This window comes from Sebastes fasciatus, chromosome 24 (genome assembly GCF_043250625.1).
Source record: "Sebastes fasciatus isolate fSebFas1 chromosome 24, fSebFas1.pri, whole genome shotgun sequence".
In the NCBI taxonomy this organism is placed as follows: domain Eukaryota; kingdom Metazoa; phylum Chordata; class Actinopteri; order Perciformes; family Sebastidae; genus Sebastes; species Sebastes fasciatus.
In genome coordinates this window covers 11,110,745-11,130,511 of record NC_133818.1, presented here as the reverse complement: position 1 = coordinate 11,130,511, position 19,767 = coordinate 11,110,745, and the positions used below count along the sequence as shown (strand labels likewise).

General features: G+C 40.4%; 3 protein-coding genes across 7 annotated transcripts; all 3 read right to left on the bottom strand.

Annotated features, from left to right (window-relative positions):
* Positions 1 to 1,117: 1,117 nt before the first annotated feature.
* prkag3a (protein kinase, AMP-activated, gamma 3a non-catalytic subunit) lies at positions 1,118 to 4,220 on the bottom strand. 4 transcript variants are annotated; one of them, XM_074626699.1, is made up of 13 exons: positions 3,971 to 4,217; positions 3,796 to 3,835; positions 3,536 to 3,636; positions 3,369 to 3,450; positions 3,230 to 3,288; positions 2,918 to 2,978; positions 2,781 to 2,835; positions 2,572 to 2,698; positions 2,325 to 2,490; positions 2,166 to 2,203; positions 1,931 to 2,077; positions 1,641 to 1,837; positions 1,118 to 1,559 (listed from the first exon to the last, which is right to left on the bottom strand). In XM_074626699.1, the coding sequence occupies exons 1-12, from the start codon at positions 3,986 to 3,988 to the stop codon at positions 1,721 to 1,723; spliced, it is 1,011 nt and encodes a 336-aa protein (XP_074482800.1). In that variant the 5' UTR covers positions 3,989 to 4,217; the 3' UTR covers positions 1,118 to 1,559; positions 1,641 to 1,720. The 4 variants fall into 4 exon arrangements, with proteins under 4 accessions (XP_074482800.1, XP_074482798.1, XP_074482797.1 ...); XM_074626697.1 differs by having other exon boundaries at positions 1,118 to 1,573; positions 1,654 to 1,837; positions 2,325 to 2,698; positions 3,971 to 4,220; XM_074626696.1 differs by having other exon boundaries at positions 2,325 to 2,698; positions 3,971 to 4,219.
* Positions 4,221 to 4,556: 336 nt separating this feature from the next.
* Positions 4,557 to 9,464, bottom strand: cnppd1 (cyclin Pas1/PHO80 domain containing 1). Its single transcript, XM_074626640.1, has 8 exons — positions 9,290 to 9,464; positions 7,971 to 8,073; positions 7,737 to 7,818; positions 7,401 to 7,521; positions 7,089 to 7,217; positions 6,938 to 6,999; positions 6,715 to 6,832; positions 4,557 to 6,590 (listed from the first exon to the last, which is right to left on the bottom strand). The coding sequence occupies exons 1-8, from the start codon at positions 9,350 to 9,352 to the stop codon at positions 5,946 to 5,948; spliced, it is 1,323 nt and encodes a 440-aa protein (XP_074482741.1). The 5' UTR covers positions 9,353 to 9,464; the 3' UTR covers positions 4,557 to 5,945.
* A 1,035-nt stretch (positions 9,465 to 10,499) lies between these two features.
* Positions 10,500 to 18,701, bottom strand: abcb6a (ATP binding cassette subfamily B member 6 (LAN blood group) a). Of its 2 annotated transcripts, none has more exons than XM_074626700.1 (20): positions 18,546 to 18,701; positions 17,334 to 17,857; positions 16,096 to 16,236; positions 15,816 to 16,005; positions 15,287 to 15,379; positions 15,002 to 15,194; positions 14,784 to 14,905; positions 14,584 to 14,693; positions 14,416 to 14,481; positions 14,167 to 14,292; positions 13,966 to 14,042; positions 13,798 to 13,861; positions 13,112 to 13,197; positions 12,938 to 12,995; positions 12,740 to 12,844; positions 12,433 to 12,607; positions 12,134 to 12,246; positions 11,931 to 12,025; positions 11,770 to 11,838; positions 10,500 to 11,691 (listed from the first exon to the last, which is right to left on the bottom strand). In XM_074626700.1, exons 1-20 carry the CDS (start codon positions 18,562 to 18,564, stop codon positions 11,541 to 11,543), a joined length of 2,577 nt encoding a protein of 858 aa, XP_074482801.1. In that variant the 5' UTR covers positions 18,565 to 18,701; the 3' UTR covers positions 10,500 to 11,540. The 2 variants fall into 2 exon arrangements, with proteins under 2 accessions (XP_074482801.1, XP_074482802.1); XM_074626701.1 differs by having other exon boundaries at positions 18,350 to 18,685.
* Between the last annotated feature and the right edge of the window lie 1,066 nt (positions 18,702 to 19,767).

Sequence of the window (19,767 nt, the reverse complement as noted above, 5' to 3'; positions counted from 1 at the left end):
ATATAGACATATATACATATATACACATACAGACAGACTTACAATACTAATAATTAAATTATACAATGAAATGTTTAGTCCGAATTTCAAAGAAAGAGAGACATGACATTTCATGTATTTCACATATCTAACAAAGAAAACAAATACAATAAAAGATAAGACAAAATAAATAAATACCTCAAAGAAGAAGAACAACAACAACAAAAAACACACACAACAATTTCAACAACAGCACTCAGCAACACACAGCACCTACATGTCTAATATAATGATTTCATTAAAACTCGACTCCAGAGATTTTATATCCGGTGCGCTTATTTTACTTTGAAGACAAAATTGATTTCCGGCTTTATTATTCGCACGTCACGGATGACGAACGAAAAAAAATAGTCACGTGTTTCCTTGTTTACTGTAAAGAGAGAATAGGGTTAAAGAAAGCCCAAGTGTACCACCGTGTGGTTAGACACAGGCCAGCCAGCCCAGTCTAATATGATATTATTATATTATATATTACTATACTACTACTACTAATGCTACTATTCCATCATATATACACTGATCTTGATTATTATGTATTTTAATGAGTTTGCCTGCCTGATTGTAAACATGTAGCTAGTCAATTATTGTAAATGAGAATCAGGCTTCTCGTGCATTTTAGCCCACAGTCTGTAAAAGTTATTAATATTAAAAACCACGTCTATTCCTGACAGATCAGAACTTTTCTAATTTAGAGTCAGAGACCTTATTTATTATTTATTTATTGACACCTTCACTGTGGTTTATCAAGACATGCCACAATGATGGTTAATGTATAAATGCTCTCTTATTCAATGGAAATAAACACAGTTACTTTAAGGGTCCCAAAATATGACACAAAGATATATGACGCAAATATATTAACTTTGTGTCATCTATCTTTTTTACAGTGAATATCTTTGTGTCACATATCTTTGTACAGTGAATATCTTTGTGTCACATATCTTTGTACAGTGAATATCTTTGTGTCATATATCTTTTTACAGTGGGGGGGTGGGGAGGGGGAGCGGCATATTTACAAAGATATATCACACAAAGATATTCACTGTAGAAAGATATGTGACACAAAGATATTCAATGTAGAAAGATCTTCTAGTACTGCACCTGCTATTACTGATCATTTCTATTGTATATATTTTAGTAGGACTATAGCTTGTGTATTTAATACACATTATACATATACTGCATTTATCCAGGAAATACCACACACCAGCAAGTTTTGATACAAATGTTTAACACAGAAATATACAGTATTGAGTAAACACATATTGATCAATTTGATCAAATGCAGCCACATTGTGCTGGAGACCTATAGAGATTCATTACATAATGAAGGTCAGCTCTCTGTCATTATTGTTACTTGAACACAGCACATAGATAGGGTGACCAGGTGTCCCACAAGACTGTGAAACTACTTATAAGTTAATAAGGTCACGGAACACAGGTCACGGAAGACATCTTAATGTGAACAGTAGCATAGTCGGGGTATTTTTCTTCCTCTCGTTTCAGTCACAAGTTGATTTCTGAAAGACATAAACTAAAGCTACGATTATTCTACTCAACAACTATCATGATTATCCTAAAAAGAGGCTACGGAGGCCTACCTGGGCTGGGTACACGGCCAGGACGCAAGTCTACACAGGTGGTAAAGGGGGAAAAGGTTGACCCTGTGTGTCCTCTGGTGCTAGGACAGAAGAGCATCAATACCTGCAGGGGTTAAGACCATGGCCTGCAGCAGGTCAGACAGAGAGATGATGCCCTTCACAACATCAGCCCTGTCCACCAGGACCAGCCGATGGACCTGGGGTAAGGAGGAAAATTATAGAATGTTCATTTCCCAGATTTGATGCTTTTATAAGAAATATTCGAACTCTTTTGAAGAAGAAATATCTACCTCAGCGCTGACTATACGGTCTATGATGGTTTCCAAGGTTTCATCAGGGTAGCACTTGATCACTCCCTCAACAAAACACGAGCGCCTGCGAGCGGCCTCCTGCATAGGCATGTCCAGATTGTTGTAAGTCTTCTGGGCTGCTAGATTCTGTAGCAAAAAACAGATACAGCAGTGTCTGAGCAGCAAACAATGCTATGATATGCAAGGATAATAAACTGTGAGACATAGTACTTACAATCACATCAAATCTTGAGTAGAGTGACACCACTTTGCCTGAAAAAAAAATGTTGGATGCAGTAATATCAGTACTTTCTTCATGTATTAACAGGTAAACTGTAATACCCATCAATACTAATACATACAGCTCTATAATGTAAAATCTTTAACAGCATACCTTGTTCGTCCACCACAGGTAGTGCAGACACCCGCCTGTCCACAAAAATGGAGAGGGCGTCGAAAAGTGTTGCCGTTTGCTGAACGGTGGCGATGTCCCTGAAAGTTCCAATCCCAAGCTCCTGGATCGGCCTTCTAATGAATGCAGGCTTGGGAACTTTTTCCCCCTTAAAACACCACAGTAGAAGAACATTAATGCGTGCAAACATAAAAATCAGGTTAAAAGCAAACCACACCTGCTTGCTCACAAATATATGGAGGAACTTGAGGATTCTTTTGTGGGTGAGAATGTGCAAGACATTTCCAGACTCTGGATCGATGACTGGCAGCCTGTGGATCTTATATTTAAGTAAGGAATAGATGGCATCAAAGAGGCTAAGAGGAAAGAATAGAAGTCAGTTGACTAACAATAATATAAAATAATAAGATTACACGTGAGAGTGTTGTGTGCGCTCACCTGGCCTCGGGAGAAATACTAATGAGGAAGTGATTGGAACACTGTAAGTGGACATCTAGACAGAAGAAGAGACAAAACGCTAATTCACAGAGATATGTGCAGAGAAATAATATCACTGATCCGTGTTGGTTATTTACTTTGAAATGAATCACCTCGCCATGTTTCAATCTTGTGGTTCTCCAGCTCATACATTTGAACCTTTGGAGGGAAACCCAAACGTCAAGATATGAGTCAATAATTACACATATCAAGTAGGTCAAATCAAATATTGCAACCCTGCAAAAACCTCCTGTCAAGTGTTGGGAGTTTCATACTGTGTTGTACTGCCAGCACTGAGGTAGCTCACATCTTAAATAATCAGATACACATTTCTTTATGATTATATGTGGCTTATAATAATAAAAAAAAGTGGTGTCAAATAATAATTTATGATATCCATTAGGGCTCACCACAGGGGACTTGTAATAGCAGTGGAGGATGTTGATGAAATCCGTAATAGTCAGCATTCCTGTGAGTGAAAAGGTTCCCATTATTACAATTCATCGGCCAATACTTCACTCTGACTCTTCCATTAGTCCTTCGTCTTACCCACAAATCTCTGTAACTTGCTGTCCCATAAAGGCGCAGCCCTCAAACCATTTGCCACCAGTGCAAAAAAGGCTGTTTTCACCTTTGGAAGTCATAAATTCACACAGTCAAGAGGATTTACAAGCAAAAAAACCCAACAAATTCAAGTTTCTATGCACATTTCTTACTTGCAGTGTGGTATCAAATATGACCAGTTTACAGCTGGTTGGAATGGCGTCATAGCAGGTGTGGCTTTTCATGAAATTCATGTAGATTGTGGCATCAGCTTCTGTGAGGGAATCACTGATTACAATAGCTGATCACACTACCTGACAGACACACACACCTACAAACACATGGCTACAAAACATGCATGAACAGCACAGATCCATATACTTACATGTGTACATATAACCCTATTTATAAAGCCAGATTACTGTAACCGTACCTTTTTTCTTTACGTCCTGCTTCTTTTCTGGGAGTGACACCTGCAACAGAGCGAGCGAAACATTCTCCACATGACATTGACTGAATAGTTTGAAATCCACAAGGCTGCTCAGTTCCAATAATGGTCTGCAAACACTCGTCTTCTAGTTAAACTCAACCAAAAAGTAACACTTTACCTGCGAGGGAGGCTCCATAATTTCTGTTGTGTGTCCATGAAAAAGTGGATTTCAAAGCAGGAAAGTGCTGGTGACTCCGCTCCCGTTTGTTACCCTTTCCCACAAAGCAGCTGGGTCTATATTAAGAGCTCTCAAGTGGTATATGTCAGGCCAGGGGTGCAGGGGAGGTGTAAAAAGAAGCTGGCACACTCAGGAGGGAAGGTTACTCAAGATCTGCTCTCCGTCCCTTTAAAACACACTCCTCATTGCCTTGCCTTCATGTTTTGTTTAAAGGCTTTCCTTTAAAAACACTTACTGCCATCTCAGATCACATGAATTTGCCACCATTTATTGGCTGCGGCGGGGTGGATCTTCTGGCGCCCGAATTTATCCTCGAAGCTGTGTTACAAATGATTTATCAAGGCCCGCTAAATTTAAATGGCATGAAATCCTGGCCTATGAAGAGTAAATGTCAAGGCTTCATATGGTCTTTCCGAGAGCTTTAACATACATATTGTTGGCCGTCAACTTGTGACAGTATGTGTGTTTGATATGATTCTCCTGGGTTCCACGCTACGTTGTTGACACAAACAATAATGAACAAATGTTGAAAGAATTGCATCCTTTATTAGCGCTTGTTTTTTTTTTCTACAGATTTGTACAATATTTGCATTTTACACCATGTACAAAATTAAAGGACTTCGTGCTGTATCAAATTCAGATGCTCAGAGCCATTTGTCAAAGGCTCACTTACAAAGTAAATGTCCATCCTGGGGACCATGTGTAACTGTACATGAAAAGAAATCCTCTGGTGTTTAAAAGATACACATGACAGTGCTGTAATAATGGAGTGAAACGTGTCCCTGTGGCAGTGAAAATGGAGCCAGATGTGCAAATTCCAGACCGCATCAACAAAGAAACACTGCAGTTAGCCTGTAACAAGTGATATTAAAAAATGTTCGCTTCGAAAACACCCATCAGAAACCAATTAGAAATTGCATGAAACCCCAAGAGTCCATCCTTTTTTTTATAAAGACCTTCTTCCCCCTTGGAGAATGGGAAACGTATAGGTTAATCTCTTAAATTTGGCTACATTACCCTGTTACAGAGAAGTGGTTTTAACGTTATGTGACATCCTGTTGCCACATAAAAGAAAATGAGACACACTTTTGGAGCTATAAATGAGCAGAATAAGAGTTGATGTTGTTACACTGAGGTATGGAGACGTCGTCTGCGTTTCAAACTGTCCCATTTCCTTTCTTTGATCTTTTCTCCTGAATAAAGGGGAAGGTTTTCAAAGACAGGAGACAATTTGTTTCACAAACAGTAACAAAAAGATGGTGTACAAAATCAGTGCTTGCTGCATATGTGTGACCAATGTCTGATGTAAAGCTCAACATGCATAAATGAAAAATTAACCAAGCAAATATGGATAAGCCAAAATGAAGTAGACAAAGTAAACTGGTTTAGTCCCTTCTTCTCACAGAGCCCCATCATTTAAAACAACAACGTACTGTGAAATTCAACGTTCAGATATGCTGTGAAACCTCCACACACCAACCACCAACTTGCCAAGTAGCAAGCAGCTTTAATATTATATAATAACCCCAAAACACACTCATAATAAAAGGCCCTACATCGCCACCCGACAGGTCTGTACTTTCAAACAATAAATGTGTGTAGCAAAAACGGTTTGGTTGCAGCCAAGAAAAAACATATCAACTTATCTTCAAATTCCTTGTGATGATCTCTGCATTTAAAACAATTTGCAGAGCATTAACTGAACACTATGGCATTTTACTTATGGCGAATGTATTCTGCAGTGCTGAGCTATAAATGAACTTCCAAACTTTCACCCGGTCCATGTCTAATTACTCTAGATCTGGAAAAGTAAATAAAAACATGACTTGAAGCAGTTGATGGGTCATGAAAATAATGTTGGTTTCACTTCCAGAGTCCATTACCACAGGTTGACAGCAGTGGAGTTTGCCAGTCACTAGCCAGGCATGAGCAGAGGTTGGGCTTTGTCGACAGGTAACATGGCCTCTGGGTGGCAGGGTCCCAGCTGTAAAGGGGGAAACCCCCCGAGGCGAGAGTTCAGACTTGGTTCCGCCCCTCCAAGGAGGCTGGAGGCCAGCCACGGTGCATGACGTTGATGATTATCAAGGGGACCATGAGTGAAGGGTGTTGAGGCGTTTCTAAGCCCGCATTGAAGAGGAGGGAGCGACGCGAGACAGCGAGGACAGAAGAAGGAGACGGGAGACCAGGTTTGGGGAGCTTCCATATCAGAATCCGTTTCAGGATGTATGTGACCCATTGAGGCAAGGAGGGAGCCCCAGAGACACAATATCGATGTCTGTGAGGAAGCCGACGGGAGACTTTGTATGTGTTCCTGGCTGATTCCGAGTGCACCGGTCTGACGGTTCACACTCTTGTTGGCCAGAACACAACAGGGGACGCGCGGGGCTGAAGGAGGAGCTTCTGTATTTAGGTTGGAGGTCGGAAGGTCCGGGCTAATCTCAGCTGGAGGTGGGAGCAGGGACTGGCCGCTTCTGGAGAGACTGAGCTGGTGCAGCACAGCGCTGGTGGCAATAAGGCCAGCCACACTGGTCAGATAGACTAAGCCGAGCATACAGGATACCTGGAAATAAAAGGAGGACAAATCTGATGAGTCGGATGATTACAAATGGAGAAAAAATGCAACTGAAATATTCAACGCATATAAATATCCTCTTGGCTCCATTCAGCTAAAATTCCCTTCTTACCTTGGTAAAGTGCTGGTAGATGGCTGTGAGGGCTTGACTCCACGCTGATTGCTCCAGTAGCACACAGAGGTCGGTGTAGGTGAACCAGCCGCGTTTCATCCCCTGCCGCTCTGCAATGCTGCGGATATAGAGGCCACAGTCAGGAACACTCTTTTCACACACACTGGTTATGCCACTACAGTGGTGATAAAGACACTATTTTAGTACAATGTGTAAGCTTTACCTGGTTTCCAGTTGACTTAAAATATCAAATAAGTCATTTGGCTCTGTGAAGAGGCTCCACTCCTAAAGATATAGGACACAATGGTTGGGACAAAGAACTTGAACCGAACGTGCAAGTAAGCACAAAATCCCATGCAGATGCACACACTTACAATGGCATTCAAGAAGTTCATCTCCAGATTATTGACCGTTTTGACGTCCAACTTCCCAGCTGCTCCCCACTCATCGTTGAAAACCTCTTCTTCCTCTCCTTCGTCATACAGGTACTTGCTGGCAACCATCTAATTCAAAGAGATCGGTGTGTATGTCAATGTAATATCATTATACTCACTTTATCAATTGGAGAAAACAGCAGTATAGGACCCAACAGCCTGGAAACAAACTCCATTCTATATTGAGCGGTGGCCATGCCAGAAATAACACTAAGACATTTGGAATGACCTTTGAACCTAACACACACATACCATGGAGATCAGGAAGAGGTCAGAGGAGGAGATCTTTTGTAGGTATTCAGGGTTTCTATGTCGGAGCCTTTCTATGTAAACTAGAGCCAGCATCATGGCACACGGAGAGATGCAAGCCTCCCTGAAGCAAGAAAAAAAAGATCAAAAAAGATCAGTTTTAGATGTATGACTGGCAGTGCTACGTTTAGTTCTATGGCTGCAGCAGTACGTGTATTCGTACCCGGACCCCAAAAAACGAGTTACATACCAAACCATGAATTTTGTATACCGTCCCCCCCCTATTTTGTTCCTATAACAATGTATAACCTACACATACAGTAGATACAAAGTACAAACCTGGAAACATGAGCGGCATACTTCTTCTGAAGCTTTCGTATTGGGCTTGGGGCAGACTTCTGGAATATTTCGACGGCGATATCTGGAATCACAAAAAGTGAAAAGACAAAAGTGAACTTGTGTGCAATCACAATCTATGTGGCAACTGGCACATCCAGTATTTCCTGTGTAGGTGCCTCGGGGGGAGCTTAGTTCCCTGTACTAACCTAGTTTAAAAGCTCATATTTCACTCACCTGTTACAGGACAAGAGAGGGCATCTAAAGAAACATCTTTGTCCAGGCCATAGTACAGTCGCTTTCTCACTCGATCAGTCAACCTCTGGTGTCCAGGAAGAAACTGTAAAAAAAACAATAACACTAACGTTAGCTAAGTTGAAACGCAGTGTGTAAAACACCACCTTTCCTGCAAACATTCATAAAATTTGAGTTCTCCAAAAACGTTTTGTGAGGATTGCAACTCGATCAGAGTCACACATCTCCTCTGCTCCTCTATTTCAGAAACTCCAGGATCTTACTAGTTATGATATCAATATTTCTCACATATGTGTTTTTATTTATAAGATACTTTCTGGTGAAGGGAATATTCCTGAGCAGTTCAAGACCTCTTTTAAAACCAATTCACAGGTCCATTTTTACTCAACCCATCAATCTCTAAGTCTTCATCCTCCTAAATTCCTCACTAGTGAAAATTATGGAGTAGCTTTTCACATCTATCAATAAACTGTTCATCTGTCAAATGTTTCAAAAGTCGCTTAAAGGGTCATTTAATTGCTGTCTTGTAATTGCTTTTCCCCATGTTGTCCATGTATCTGTTTTGATCTTTTTCCCACTCACAATGTTGTGTCCCACTTGTCTTTTTTGATATATTTACTGTATTGTTATTGTTGTTATTATATATATATCTTGTCCTAATTGTTTGCTATCACTATTATGTAGTCATATTATTTCTTTATATTAATCTTGTCTTTAGGTGGAGGCTTCAGATAAGCCCAGTGTTTTTGTTTGCCTCTTCCTGCACTGTATATTATAAATGTATTTGTTTTGTTATGTTGTGTAATCTTAAATTGTGCAAAGGAAATACACAATAAACAATATAAACTGTAGTTTTAGGGAACTAACGTTAGCTAGGTTGAAACACAGTATGTAAAACACTAACGTTACCTGCAAACAAAGCAATACACTTCACACTAACACGCACATGCTTTCATAACCTGGGTTGATCATTGACAACAACAGTTGACGTTACATATAATGCCACACTGTGACGTCATCACGTAGGCTAAGCTAACACTAAGCTAACACTTGGCCTTTAGCTTTGTACTAGCGTCATGAGCTAGAAACGTGTTTTTAAATGTCTGATTTATAAACGACAAATTGTTTAGCTTGAACTAGAAACACTAATGAATGTAAAGATAACTTAGCTTGGTCGTAGCGGACAATATTAACTCAACCAACTGACACATTAACGACCAGCTAACTAGCTAATGCTAACTGGCTTAGCTTAGCTTCCGTAGCTTGTTGACCTTATCGTGGTTCGTTACTCTGCAACGTACCGTGAACTCCTGGAAGTCCGAGAACTGAAAGGTCTTCTCGTTAAATAAGGCGTCGAAATCCATATTTACTATAGATTAAACATTAGTCCGCTGAGAGAAGAAGAGACGACTGTTTGGTCTGACTAGTAACTACACGCCCTGACACAAGGACTAGAGAAGGAGGATGGTACAGCGGTTTTGGGATGAAGGGTATGACGCATGCGCAGTTTAACTGAAGCTTTTACTGCGCATGTGTTATACCCCAGAGCATGTGACACGTTGATGACGCGTGACTCATCCTCCTTCAATAGGCCTTGCCCTGACCTGGGACACTCATATTATTTTCTTTTTTATTTCTTTTTCTTGTTTTTTTTATTTTTATATATATATGTGTGTATGTATATATCATTTCCTTTTTTCTCCCTTTCTTCCTTTTCCTCATAACAAAACAAAATAAAATAAAATGAAATATGGATAAAACAAAATGGAGAGAAAAATAAATTAAATAAATTAAAAAGAAAAATAAATAAATAAACAAAGAAAAATAAATAAACAAATAAATAAATAAAACAAAAAACAAGAACACAGCACTAACTGGAGATGACCTGTGTATTCAAAAACACGAGTGTTCACTGCCCTCCAGTGGTCACAGGCAGGAACTGCATCATATCATTTTTCAAGGTCGCACCATTTCAGACTTTAGTAGGAATAATACAGATTTCAATAAAGACTATATTCTTAGAGGAATCAATAAGACATTTATATGTTTATAATATTATCTGTATTTCTAATGTATGCTTTGTTATGAAACAATAGAAAAGCCCTGCATCATGTAATGTACTAAGAAAGTGTACATTTCCCATAATATATTAATATGGCTGCATTGATGCAATCTTGACAAATTTAAATACACAGGTCAAGTTAGCAACCGGCCATTTTTAATCAACTAGTTGTTTAACCTGAATAATGTATATGTTATTTAAGCATTAGCAGTTCCTGAGTCTACCTCTGTGTTGATGCTAGATGGTGATCTGTGTGTATATATACTGTATATAATCACGAGTGTTTGCTGCTTTTAATTGAAGAGATCAAAATATACATCATTAAACCTACTCAAAATGCAGATTAATAGTTTGATACCTTTCTTAAAACCTATTTTATTTTGGCGAGTCACATTCATGAAATATCGGTGGAAAATACCTGCAATGTTTTGATTTTGGAAAAAAACATTGATCATGGAAAAGAAACAACTTTTATTTTCAGATGTACAAGACAAAACAGAATATTTATAAAACATAATACTCACAAACAACTTTTTGTGAGGTAGATATAAAACATCAAATGATTGCAAATTCTTATTCAGAAATTATGTATATGACTGTATATATTACATTAAGTGAGAATACTAGTGGGTATTATTACTGCATGGGGTATTTAGTTTGATGGTACATCTTTATATGATGGTACAGCTTTATATGTAAATCAGCCAGACTAAAACAGTTTTTAAAAATGTACACAATTGCCAGTTGTTACCTTTACTTTTTGTGTATCCTTGACAACAATTTAGATCAGACGAGCAACACACCCTGCTTTACCGTAGTGATGAAAAGTATAAAGACGCGTACACATTTTAAAGTGCCACTTTCAACTTAAATAACAGCAGAGCTCAGAAATCGACTACCGAAAACTTAAAAAATAAAACAAAGCTGAATAAAATCCCTGACAGCTTGTATACCAATCCATTGTCATTCATATAAAATGAGTTATTATTTATGCGCGATGTAGTGTGATTAGTGTGTTTTTTATTTCCTTATTTCTTGCAACTCTCCCTTTTTGTATCTTTAAATAATCTAAATCAGGTCAGAGATTATTAAGAAAACGCTTTTTGCTTTTAGTAGACAGCGCAAACTAACAAAAATAAACATTAAAAAGATGTCAGGAGTGTTTTCTAAAAATAATAATATCCTCAAAATTAATAAAAAAAATTCAGGGTGTCCCCCGGATGAAGGCATGAGACGACATGCACTTCTTTTCTTTATTTAGCTCCGTAATAAAGGTTTGAAATACATATTATGATGCACTAATAATTTGATCTTTTTGCCCCATCCCCTTCATACAAACCTTGACCATAATTACAACCATAAAAGTCTTTTGGTACATTTGGACAGATCGTTTGTGCCTCCTCCGTTTGGTTAAGGCACCTTCCCTTTTCCTCCATGACCTGCAATCGCACATTCAGTTTGACAATACTAAAAAAGTGTTATAAATACATTCAGTGGCCTGAAGAGGTCGACTGCGGCTGCAGCTTTTCAGACTTGATGTCTTTGGCTTCCGTGTCTGACGAGGAGTCCGAGTCCTGGGCCCGCTGCTGTATCATCCACATGTCGGAGTACAAGCCTCCTTTGATGAGCAGTTCCTCGTGTCTTAGGTGGAGAGAGAGGGAGTCACTTGGAGCTCAGTGAACAATCAGTATGACATTCAGAACAACAGATCACACTTACCGTCCTCGCTCAGCAATGTGGCCGTCGCTGATAACCAGAATCTGGTCTGCTCCGATTATGGTGGACAACCTTTTATACAGATTCACACAACTCATTGGATTAAACCATTGAAACAAAGGAAATAGAACTAAAACCCCTTCAGGAAAAAAAGCATCTCTTACCTGTGAGCCACGACAACGGTTGTACGGTTGGCACAGACTTTAGCCAGTGACGCCTGGATGTTGCGTTCTGTCTGTGTGTCTAGTGCAGATGTGGCCTGCAGAGAGACATTGTTTGTTACAATTGGGAAAAAGCAGAAGTAACTTCAAGCATTCAAAGTGGCATGGCTATTCTAAAACCCACTGTTGATCAATAAATGTCTCACCTCGTCCAGCAGGATGATCTGCGGTGCTTTGAGGATGGTTCTGGCGATAGCCACCCTTTGCTTCTCTCCTCCACTCAGCTTCAGACCTCTTTCACCCACCTGCGAATCATAACCTGCCAGAGAGGAATACAGGTAGGTGCAGTGGATGCGTTAGATTTTCTCGTATCCTGAAATGTCCATGTACATGTTTTAGCTTAGGAGACATTACTGTCATTCCCTCACTTTAAAGACGCCTCGTACTGTAAACACTGACTCAACTCACCCCACTCTCCCCTACACATGATGCAGGCGGGTTTTACCTTCAGGGAATGTCATGATTTTATCATGTATGTCCGCAGCCAGAGCGGCCTCCTCCACCTCCTGGTCACTAGCGGAGATGCGGCCGTAGCGGATGTTATCCCGGATGGTGTCGTTGAAGAGCACAGTGTCCTGGGGAACCACGCCGATATGAGCTCGCAGAGATCTCTGCTTCACCTGAGGAAAGAGGGAATTGTATCATTTGACATGTATTCATGTTATTGTGTCCGCCTCTGGGATATACACACACTGTGTGTTATGTGCCGTTATGCTCCATTGTGTTTTAATGTAGCAGTTGTGGTGGTTTACTTTAGATATATCCTGCCCGTCGATGCTGATGCTGCCTCCCTGAACGTCATAGAAGCGGAAGAGGAGTCGCATGATGGTGCTCTTCCCAGAGCCTGACGGTCCCACCTGGGGAGATTAAAGAGGAAATTACAATTGTACCGTCCTAACAGAACACTTTAACTGCATGAGAGAGTATATCGAATTGAAGTAGTTCCTTACCAGGGCAACCGTCTGTCCTGGAAGTACAGTGAAGGAAACATCTCTGAGGATCTCCTTGCTGTGAAACAGCGAGGAAAAAGGAAGAACTGAATGTTGTAAAATAAAACTCATCTACACGTTGGCTAACATCTAGATAACAACTTTACAGACAAATCGAATGAAATGTGAACCAACCCATTTGTGTAGCTGAAGTAAACGTTCTCAAACTCCACTTTTCCCAGTTTGTATTGAAGACTCCCCGCATTGACTTCATCTTTCACCTGCACGAGAGAACAAATACAGAAAATATAGACAAAGCAGATCACAATACAGTCAGTGGTGGAATGGAGCTAAACACATTTACTCAAGTACTGTATTGAGTACAATGTTGAGGTACTTGTACTTTACTTGAGTATTTCATTTTATACTTCTACTCCACTGCAATTCGGAGGCAAATATTGCACTTTTTACTCCACTACATTTATTTGACTGCTTTAGTCACTAGTTACTTTGAAAAAATAGAAATCAAATAATAAATTATGATGTATTATAACATATTAAGCTACCAAGTAGTATATAAAGTAATTAAAATGAGCTCCACCTTTATCAGCTGCAACATTAAAAATGATGTACACATAAATGCATCATTAATTATAATCCAGTAATATACATTATTCTAAACTGGGCCTTCTGCAGCATGAGTTTTGGTACCTTAAAGTATATTTTGATGCTGATACTTTTGTACTTTACCTTGAGTAAGATTTTGAATGCATGACTTTTACTTGCAATTGAGTGTTTTTACACTGTGATAATGCTACTTTTACACACTGTAAGTCAGTACTTGAAAACACAGAACAATCATCGGCCAGTTTCAAAAGTACCTCTTCCTCTTCCTCGAAAAGCTTGAACATGCTTTCCATGTCAATGAAAGAATTCTGGATCATTCTGGAGGAAAGAAAACAGAGCCAACGGTTTACATTAATAAGAAGAATTAACCAGAAGAACGGCGAAGCAGATCTTTACTGCGCTATAGTTCTGCCTCTTCTTACCTGTAGTAGGTTCCAAACCAGTTGAGGGGGGTGTACAACTGGATGATGTAGGTACCAAATAGAACAAAATCTCCAACCTAGGATAAGAGGATTATTTTCACGGTTAAAGTGAATGGGAAGCCACTGGAGAATATAGAAGAATAAATATTTCAGACTAATAATGACATCATGAAATGTCACTTAAAGGCATGTGATCAGTACCTGGAACTTTCCTTCTGTCACAAAGTAGGCACAGAGCAGGGAGCCGGCCAGCAGGCCTGATCCGATGATGAGGTTCTGTGTTTGGTTGAGGAAGGCCAGGGACGCCTGGGTCTTCCACTCCGACACCTAAAAACAGGAGGAGAAAAAACAACAACAATCAGACACATGTCTGGTTACGTAGTAATAACGGATACATTTGATAGGCTTTTATAGGACTTTGCTCCGTGCAGACCAGTTAGTCTGACTTACCTGATATTTTAAGATGGCATCCTCAAAGCGGCCGACCTCATAGTTCTCTGCGTTGTAGTATTTCACCTGTTGAACGGACAAAAGGAAAAAAATACACGGAACATGAGTTGACATTTAGGAATAACTTGACCAAAATACAGATGGACAACATAACATGACATGATGTACCGTCTCAAAGTTCAACAAGGAGTCCACCGCCCTGGACTTGGCATTGTTGTCCTGCTGATTCATGTCTCGCCTGTACTTGGTTCTCCATTCGGTGATGATGATGGTCAGAGCTGGTGGACATAGTATCAGGCAATCAGAATGTTTTATCTGAGGATATAATAATGATTTAGGATAGCTGTGGTTTAACATGCGCTACTCACTGAGGTACATGGCCATGCAGACGAAGACGATAAGGCCGAACCAGGCATTGAAGTATGTGATGAAGTAGATGATGGAAATGACAATATCAGCCATGGTTGGGATGATGCTGAACACTATGTAGCTGTCGGGGGAAAAGGGGACAGTTGAGTCACATTTCGAATCAAATAAAAGGATGCAATCTCAGCATAAATGTGGATCCAGAGGAAAACCATCTTACCTGAGCAGGCTGTTAATGGAGGACGTGCCGCGGTCGATGCTCCTCAGCACATCCCCGGTTTTGCGGCCCAGATGCCAGCGCAGGGAGAGGGCGTGCAAGTGGGCGTACAGTCGCACCTGAACCACGCGGTTGGTGAACTGCTGCACCCGGATCCACAGGAACGAGCGCAGGTTGCTGATAAAACCTGAGGCACCTGGGAAGAGGAAAGTGACGGATTGTCACACACCGTCATGGGGAAATTTGATCACCAGACAGAAAATCAATGTCACTTGTCTTGTGTCTTACCTGCACCGCCGCCCTGCATGAACTTGAGCAGCACATAAATACACACGGTGGTAGACAGTTTGCGCCAGCTGCTGCCATCAGTCAGTTCATTCACTGAGAGAGGGGACAAAGACATCAAGGTAAATGAGAGAAAAGTCACACGGTTACGGTATTTGGCTTGAAGATAAGGTAGAGAAACAAGACGATGAATGAGACAAGTGAAATTCAGAAGGGTGACAGCAGGGTGTTTTATATTCCTCTCTCTGGCCCTCTGGAGGCGCGAAGCTATCAGGAGACGGAGGTCTCAATTTCATCACATCCTGAGCAGCAGTGCGTGTTAAACTCGATGAGTCTGTTTGCAAGCAACTACTGTAGGTGGTGTATTCAACATTATTTTTTGGCGTGTTTTTATGTAGCTCTTGAGGCTGAAATAAACTGAATAAATAACAGCTCGTGGCTCAAGCTTGTTGCACCATTTAACTGGAGAAGCAGCTGTGAAGTAAATGCACATTTGAGTCCACAAGGTTAGATAAAAAGACATGTCCCTCACCAATATTCTTGTAGTAAATGGGCACGAAGACGTTAATGGCCCTCTCGATTCCCAGCAGCGTTAAGCAGAAGAGGACCAGCAGCTGGAGGTAGATGTTGCCCCGGGGCCACATGTAGGGAACAAGCATGCGCACTTTCTTCCTGAAACCCTGCCAGGTAGATTGGTTCTCTTCTGTTCGGCCCAAAAGGCTCTGAGATAGAGAAATTAACACGTAACATTGCAAAGAGTATAGCAGCGGAATAGAAATGTTGTTGCCAAATAGGAGCGTCACAGCGCTTACCTGTCCGCTGCTCTCTACGTCCCGCTCATCTTCGTTTATCAGCAGCATGTATGGTCTCCGTGGCAACCCGGGAGCTTTGAGGCCAATGAAGAAGAGCAGCCCGGTGCCTGTGTAGCGCATCAGCCACAGGGCGAACTGCACCTGCAGGGGTTCAAGGAAGAATGGAAAAGATCACTCCCTACTTGTTCATAGTTTTTTGTTTTTCTATGTATAACAAATCTTAAAATGCGGCACTTTCGACAGACATAGGTGGGTGATGTATGTATACTGAGTCTGTAACTTATTTCATGGAAGTATGTTTATTGCTAAGTGTCAATAAAAATATAATATAATAAAAAAAAGCACACAATATAGATACCACATCACAGTTAGTCAGCATGAGATAGTAGAGAGATGTCAATTTAATGCACATAATGCAGATGTGTATGAGAATATGACTAAACTGATGACTGTATCAGATGTGTCACTAATACAACTACCAAGCCTTTAGTAAGTTACATCAATAATAATAATAACCAAATTGAGTAAAACATAGTTTGAGGAGTCATACTGCATATTGCAAAACAACATGTAGAGTAAAGGACAGATAAAATAATACAAAGGTCAAGTCATGCTTACAATTATATAACATGAAGTGCAACTGACTCAGCGTGGGAGGGGCAAGATTTTGTCTTACATTTTGATTGGTTAACGGTGTAGCTTCTGGGATCTGAAAGTCACACTGAACCATGACTCAGCAAAAAAAAAAAAAAAGGCTCTAGTCTCGCGGCCTTCACTATCATTGGTGATATGCATGTTTCGCATGCCAGCTTGTATTTTTGTTGCCTGGGTTGGTACTTTGTTACACTTGCAACAAAACCGGATGCACAGCTTTTGACCTAAGTGGCGCACCTATCTTTACCTTTGGCCCATTAGACTGTTAAAGCACACATTGTCAACACTATAAAACATTAACAGAAATGATATTACGCATATCAGTGCATTATTGGATTAAGATTAGAGAAAAAAACTTATACCTGATTAGATAAGAATGGAGATAAACTGCATAAAACACACTGCATGCTGGTACAGAGGACAGCAGTGAAGTAATGCATATGATCTGAATGCAGTGGACAATATTTTGATCGAATCCAGTCTGAAAATGGTATAAAATCTACGCTCAAGTCTCTTTTTGGGGTTTTACTTTCAAAATGATGGTGAAAAAAATTTATCTTATTTGACATTTGATGTTTCCTCACCTGTTCTTGATTGTCCTCCAGGCCCCACCACCAGTGAGGGCTGTACCAGGAGACGAAGGCCAAGTTCTCAGCTGAGAACGCCACGGCCCAGAACAGCAGCAGGGCCGCGCTGTGGCCCCTTGTCCGGTCCATCAACAGGGCCCTTCGTCTCTCCACCCTGAGCAGAGCTATAGACCAAGCCCAGCCCAGCGCAGAGAAGCAGCCGTATAACACCACATAGCCTGGGAGCTCTCCTCCGCTGGCAGCCCGCCACACAATCCCACCCAGGAACTGAATCAGGAGAAGGCCGGACATGGCCAGCTGGAAACCGTAGAGGCGCGAGCGTGGGATGAACTTGGGTTCCATCTCCGTGCCATATTTCTGGTAGAATATGCAGTGGATGGTGCCGAGGAAGAAGGCGATGGTGAGCAGGATGGTGGGCACCAGTGTGAAGTAGAAGCACGGGGAGATGCCTTGATCCACCCAGGTGTGGGAGATGGAGGCATTGGCTTCACAGTAGCTCTGCATGAACAGCATGGCTACAGCTGGGGAGAGATACATCACAATCAGGGACTGAAATTAACCTTTTTCCTCACCTGCCACTGCCTGTCACTGAACATTTCTACCCTGTTTACCCTGTTATTTGACAGGTGATCATTTCATTCCCTGAGTACAACCAAAAGTACAAGATTAAATGTATTACATGTCCAGTTGTTAGGTAGAATAACCTCTAAACAAAGGAGTGCCTAGTCTCCACACTAGGCTGCTTAGCTCTGCTATATTAGGCTGTGAACTTCAGTGACATCTTTATTAGCTGAGTCATGGTTCACTGCAGCACCTGCTTTAGCTGCTGCTTATAAATGACCACCACACATTGACAACACTTTACAGAAACACTGTTAGTACACCAACAACAACAACATCATTCACATTGAGAAGCTATCTCACTTTAAAGAGGAGAATAAGCCGGGATTTAACACAGTTAGCGTGCATTTCAGAGTCTCTACACATCACTCCTATATATATATATACATTACCTTATATGGCAGGCAGGTTGCTTGGCAACTTCACACAGGTTCCTCTGAGATGCTCCTCGTGTCAGTTACGTTGGTTACTCCTCCAGGTAACTTAGCAAGTTACCTAGCAACTACTCCACTAGCAGGTTCCCTAGCAACTAGTAAATATATATACACAGCTTTAACACAGACTATATAAGGAGAGTAGAAGTGATACCTGGACGGTTGTCTGTCATCGCTACCTTCACCAGCAAGTGTGTACCTGCATACTCGTGCTGTTACAGGATGTTGTCCTTGTTGCGTTGCATGTTAAACAACACCGATCCATGACTCGGCAGTCGAGGCCTTTTACGCAACAGGGTTCTGACTCACTGGGTTCGATTGTATGGCCTGACGCTCACCTTCAGCGCCCTCTAGAGGATGGAGACAGGACCTGGAGACAGGACCTGGAGACAGGACCTGGAGACAGGACCTGGAGACAGGACCTGGAGACAGGACCTGGAGACAGGACCTGGAGACAGGACCTGGAGACAGGACCTGGAGACAGGACCTGGAGACAGGACCTGGAGACAGGACCTGGAGACAGGACCTGGAGACAGGACCTGGAGACAGGACCTGGAGACAGGAGTTATGTTTTTTTTTTGTGATCAATTTTTTATTGGTATTTTCAGCATAATTATATAGGGTGGGGTTACAAATTGATAGATCACCAATAGAGATAATACATATAATAATATAATATATATATATATATAATACAAAAGAATATAATCACAAATGTCCATGTACTAATCAATACAAAATTGGCAAACAGCTACAGAAAAAGAAAAGAGAAGAAAAAAATAAAACAAAAAACAAGCAGGAAGAAGAAAAACAAAAACAAAAAATAAACAACAACAAAAAGCCATTTAAATAAAAACTTCTGAAAAAAGTCGTAATATTACGAGAATAAAGTCATAACTTTACGAGAAAAAAAGTAATATTATGAGAATAAAGTCATAGCTTTACAAGAAAAAAAAGTAATATTATGAGAATAAAGTCATAACTTTACATGGAAAAAAAGTAATACTATGAGAATAAAGTCATAACTTTACAAGAAAAAAAAGTAATACTATGAGAATAAAGTCATAACTTTACAAGAAAAAAAAGTAATACTATGAGAATAAAGTCAATTGAAGTAAATTCATATCAAAACATACGTTTACAAACTCTCACACACTCTAATAGGCTTCTCTATCAAAAAGTAAGCATAAGCCAAGTATACTTAGACTTTTCTGTATACTTGTCAATAGAAACCAAGTATACATAAGTAAATGAAATATACTATAGCGCACTTGAATAGACTTCTTTTTGGTAAGGGTATTCCCTTTGAAATTAGTGTAAAGTGGCATAAAACGCAAATACTCAAGTAAAGTACCTCAAAGTTGTACTTAAGTACA

What these genes read in the sequence shown, in the direction of transcription:
- abcb6a (XM_074626700.1), bottom strand. An exon ending in CATTTACTACAAGAATATTG is followed by an intron (nt 15,380 to 15,815) that starts GTGAGGGACATG and finishes CCCCTCTCTCAG; the next exon opens with TGAATGAACTGACTGATGGC. An exon ending in CATGCAGGGCGGCGGTGCAG is followed by an intron (nt 15,195 to 15,286) that starts GTAAGACACAAG and finishes TCCTCTTCCCAG; the next exon opens with GTGCCTCAGGTTTTATCAGC.
- prkag3a (XM_074626697.1), bottom strand. An exon ending in TATTTGATACCACACTGCAA is followed by an intron (nt 3,451 to 3,535) that starts GTAAGAAATGTG and finishes TGACTTCCAAAG; the next exon opens with GTGAAAACAGCCTTTTTTGC. An exon ending in ACCTGTGGTGGACGAACAAG is followed by an intron (nt 2,204 to 2,324) that starts GTATGCTGTTAA and finishes TTTTTTTTTCAG; the next exon opens with GCAAAGTGGTGTCACTCTAC.
- cnppd1 (XM_074626640.1), bottom strand. Translation starts at nt 9,352, where the DNA reads ATGGATTTCGACGCCTTATTTAACGAGAAGACCTTTCAGTTCTCGGAC. An exon ending in ACCTCTTCCTGATCTCCATG is followed by an intron (nt 7,218 to 7,400) that starts GTATGTGTGTGT and finishes TCTTTGAATTAG; the next exon opens with ATGGTTGCCAGCAAGTACCT. An exon ending in TGAACTTCTTGAATGCCATT is followed by an intron (nt 7,000 to 7,088) that starts GTAAGTGTGTGC and finishes CTATATCTTTAG; the next exon opens with GAGTGGAGCCTCTTCACAGA.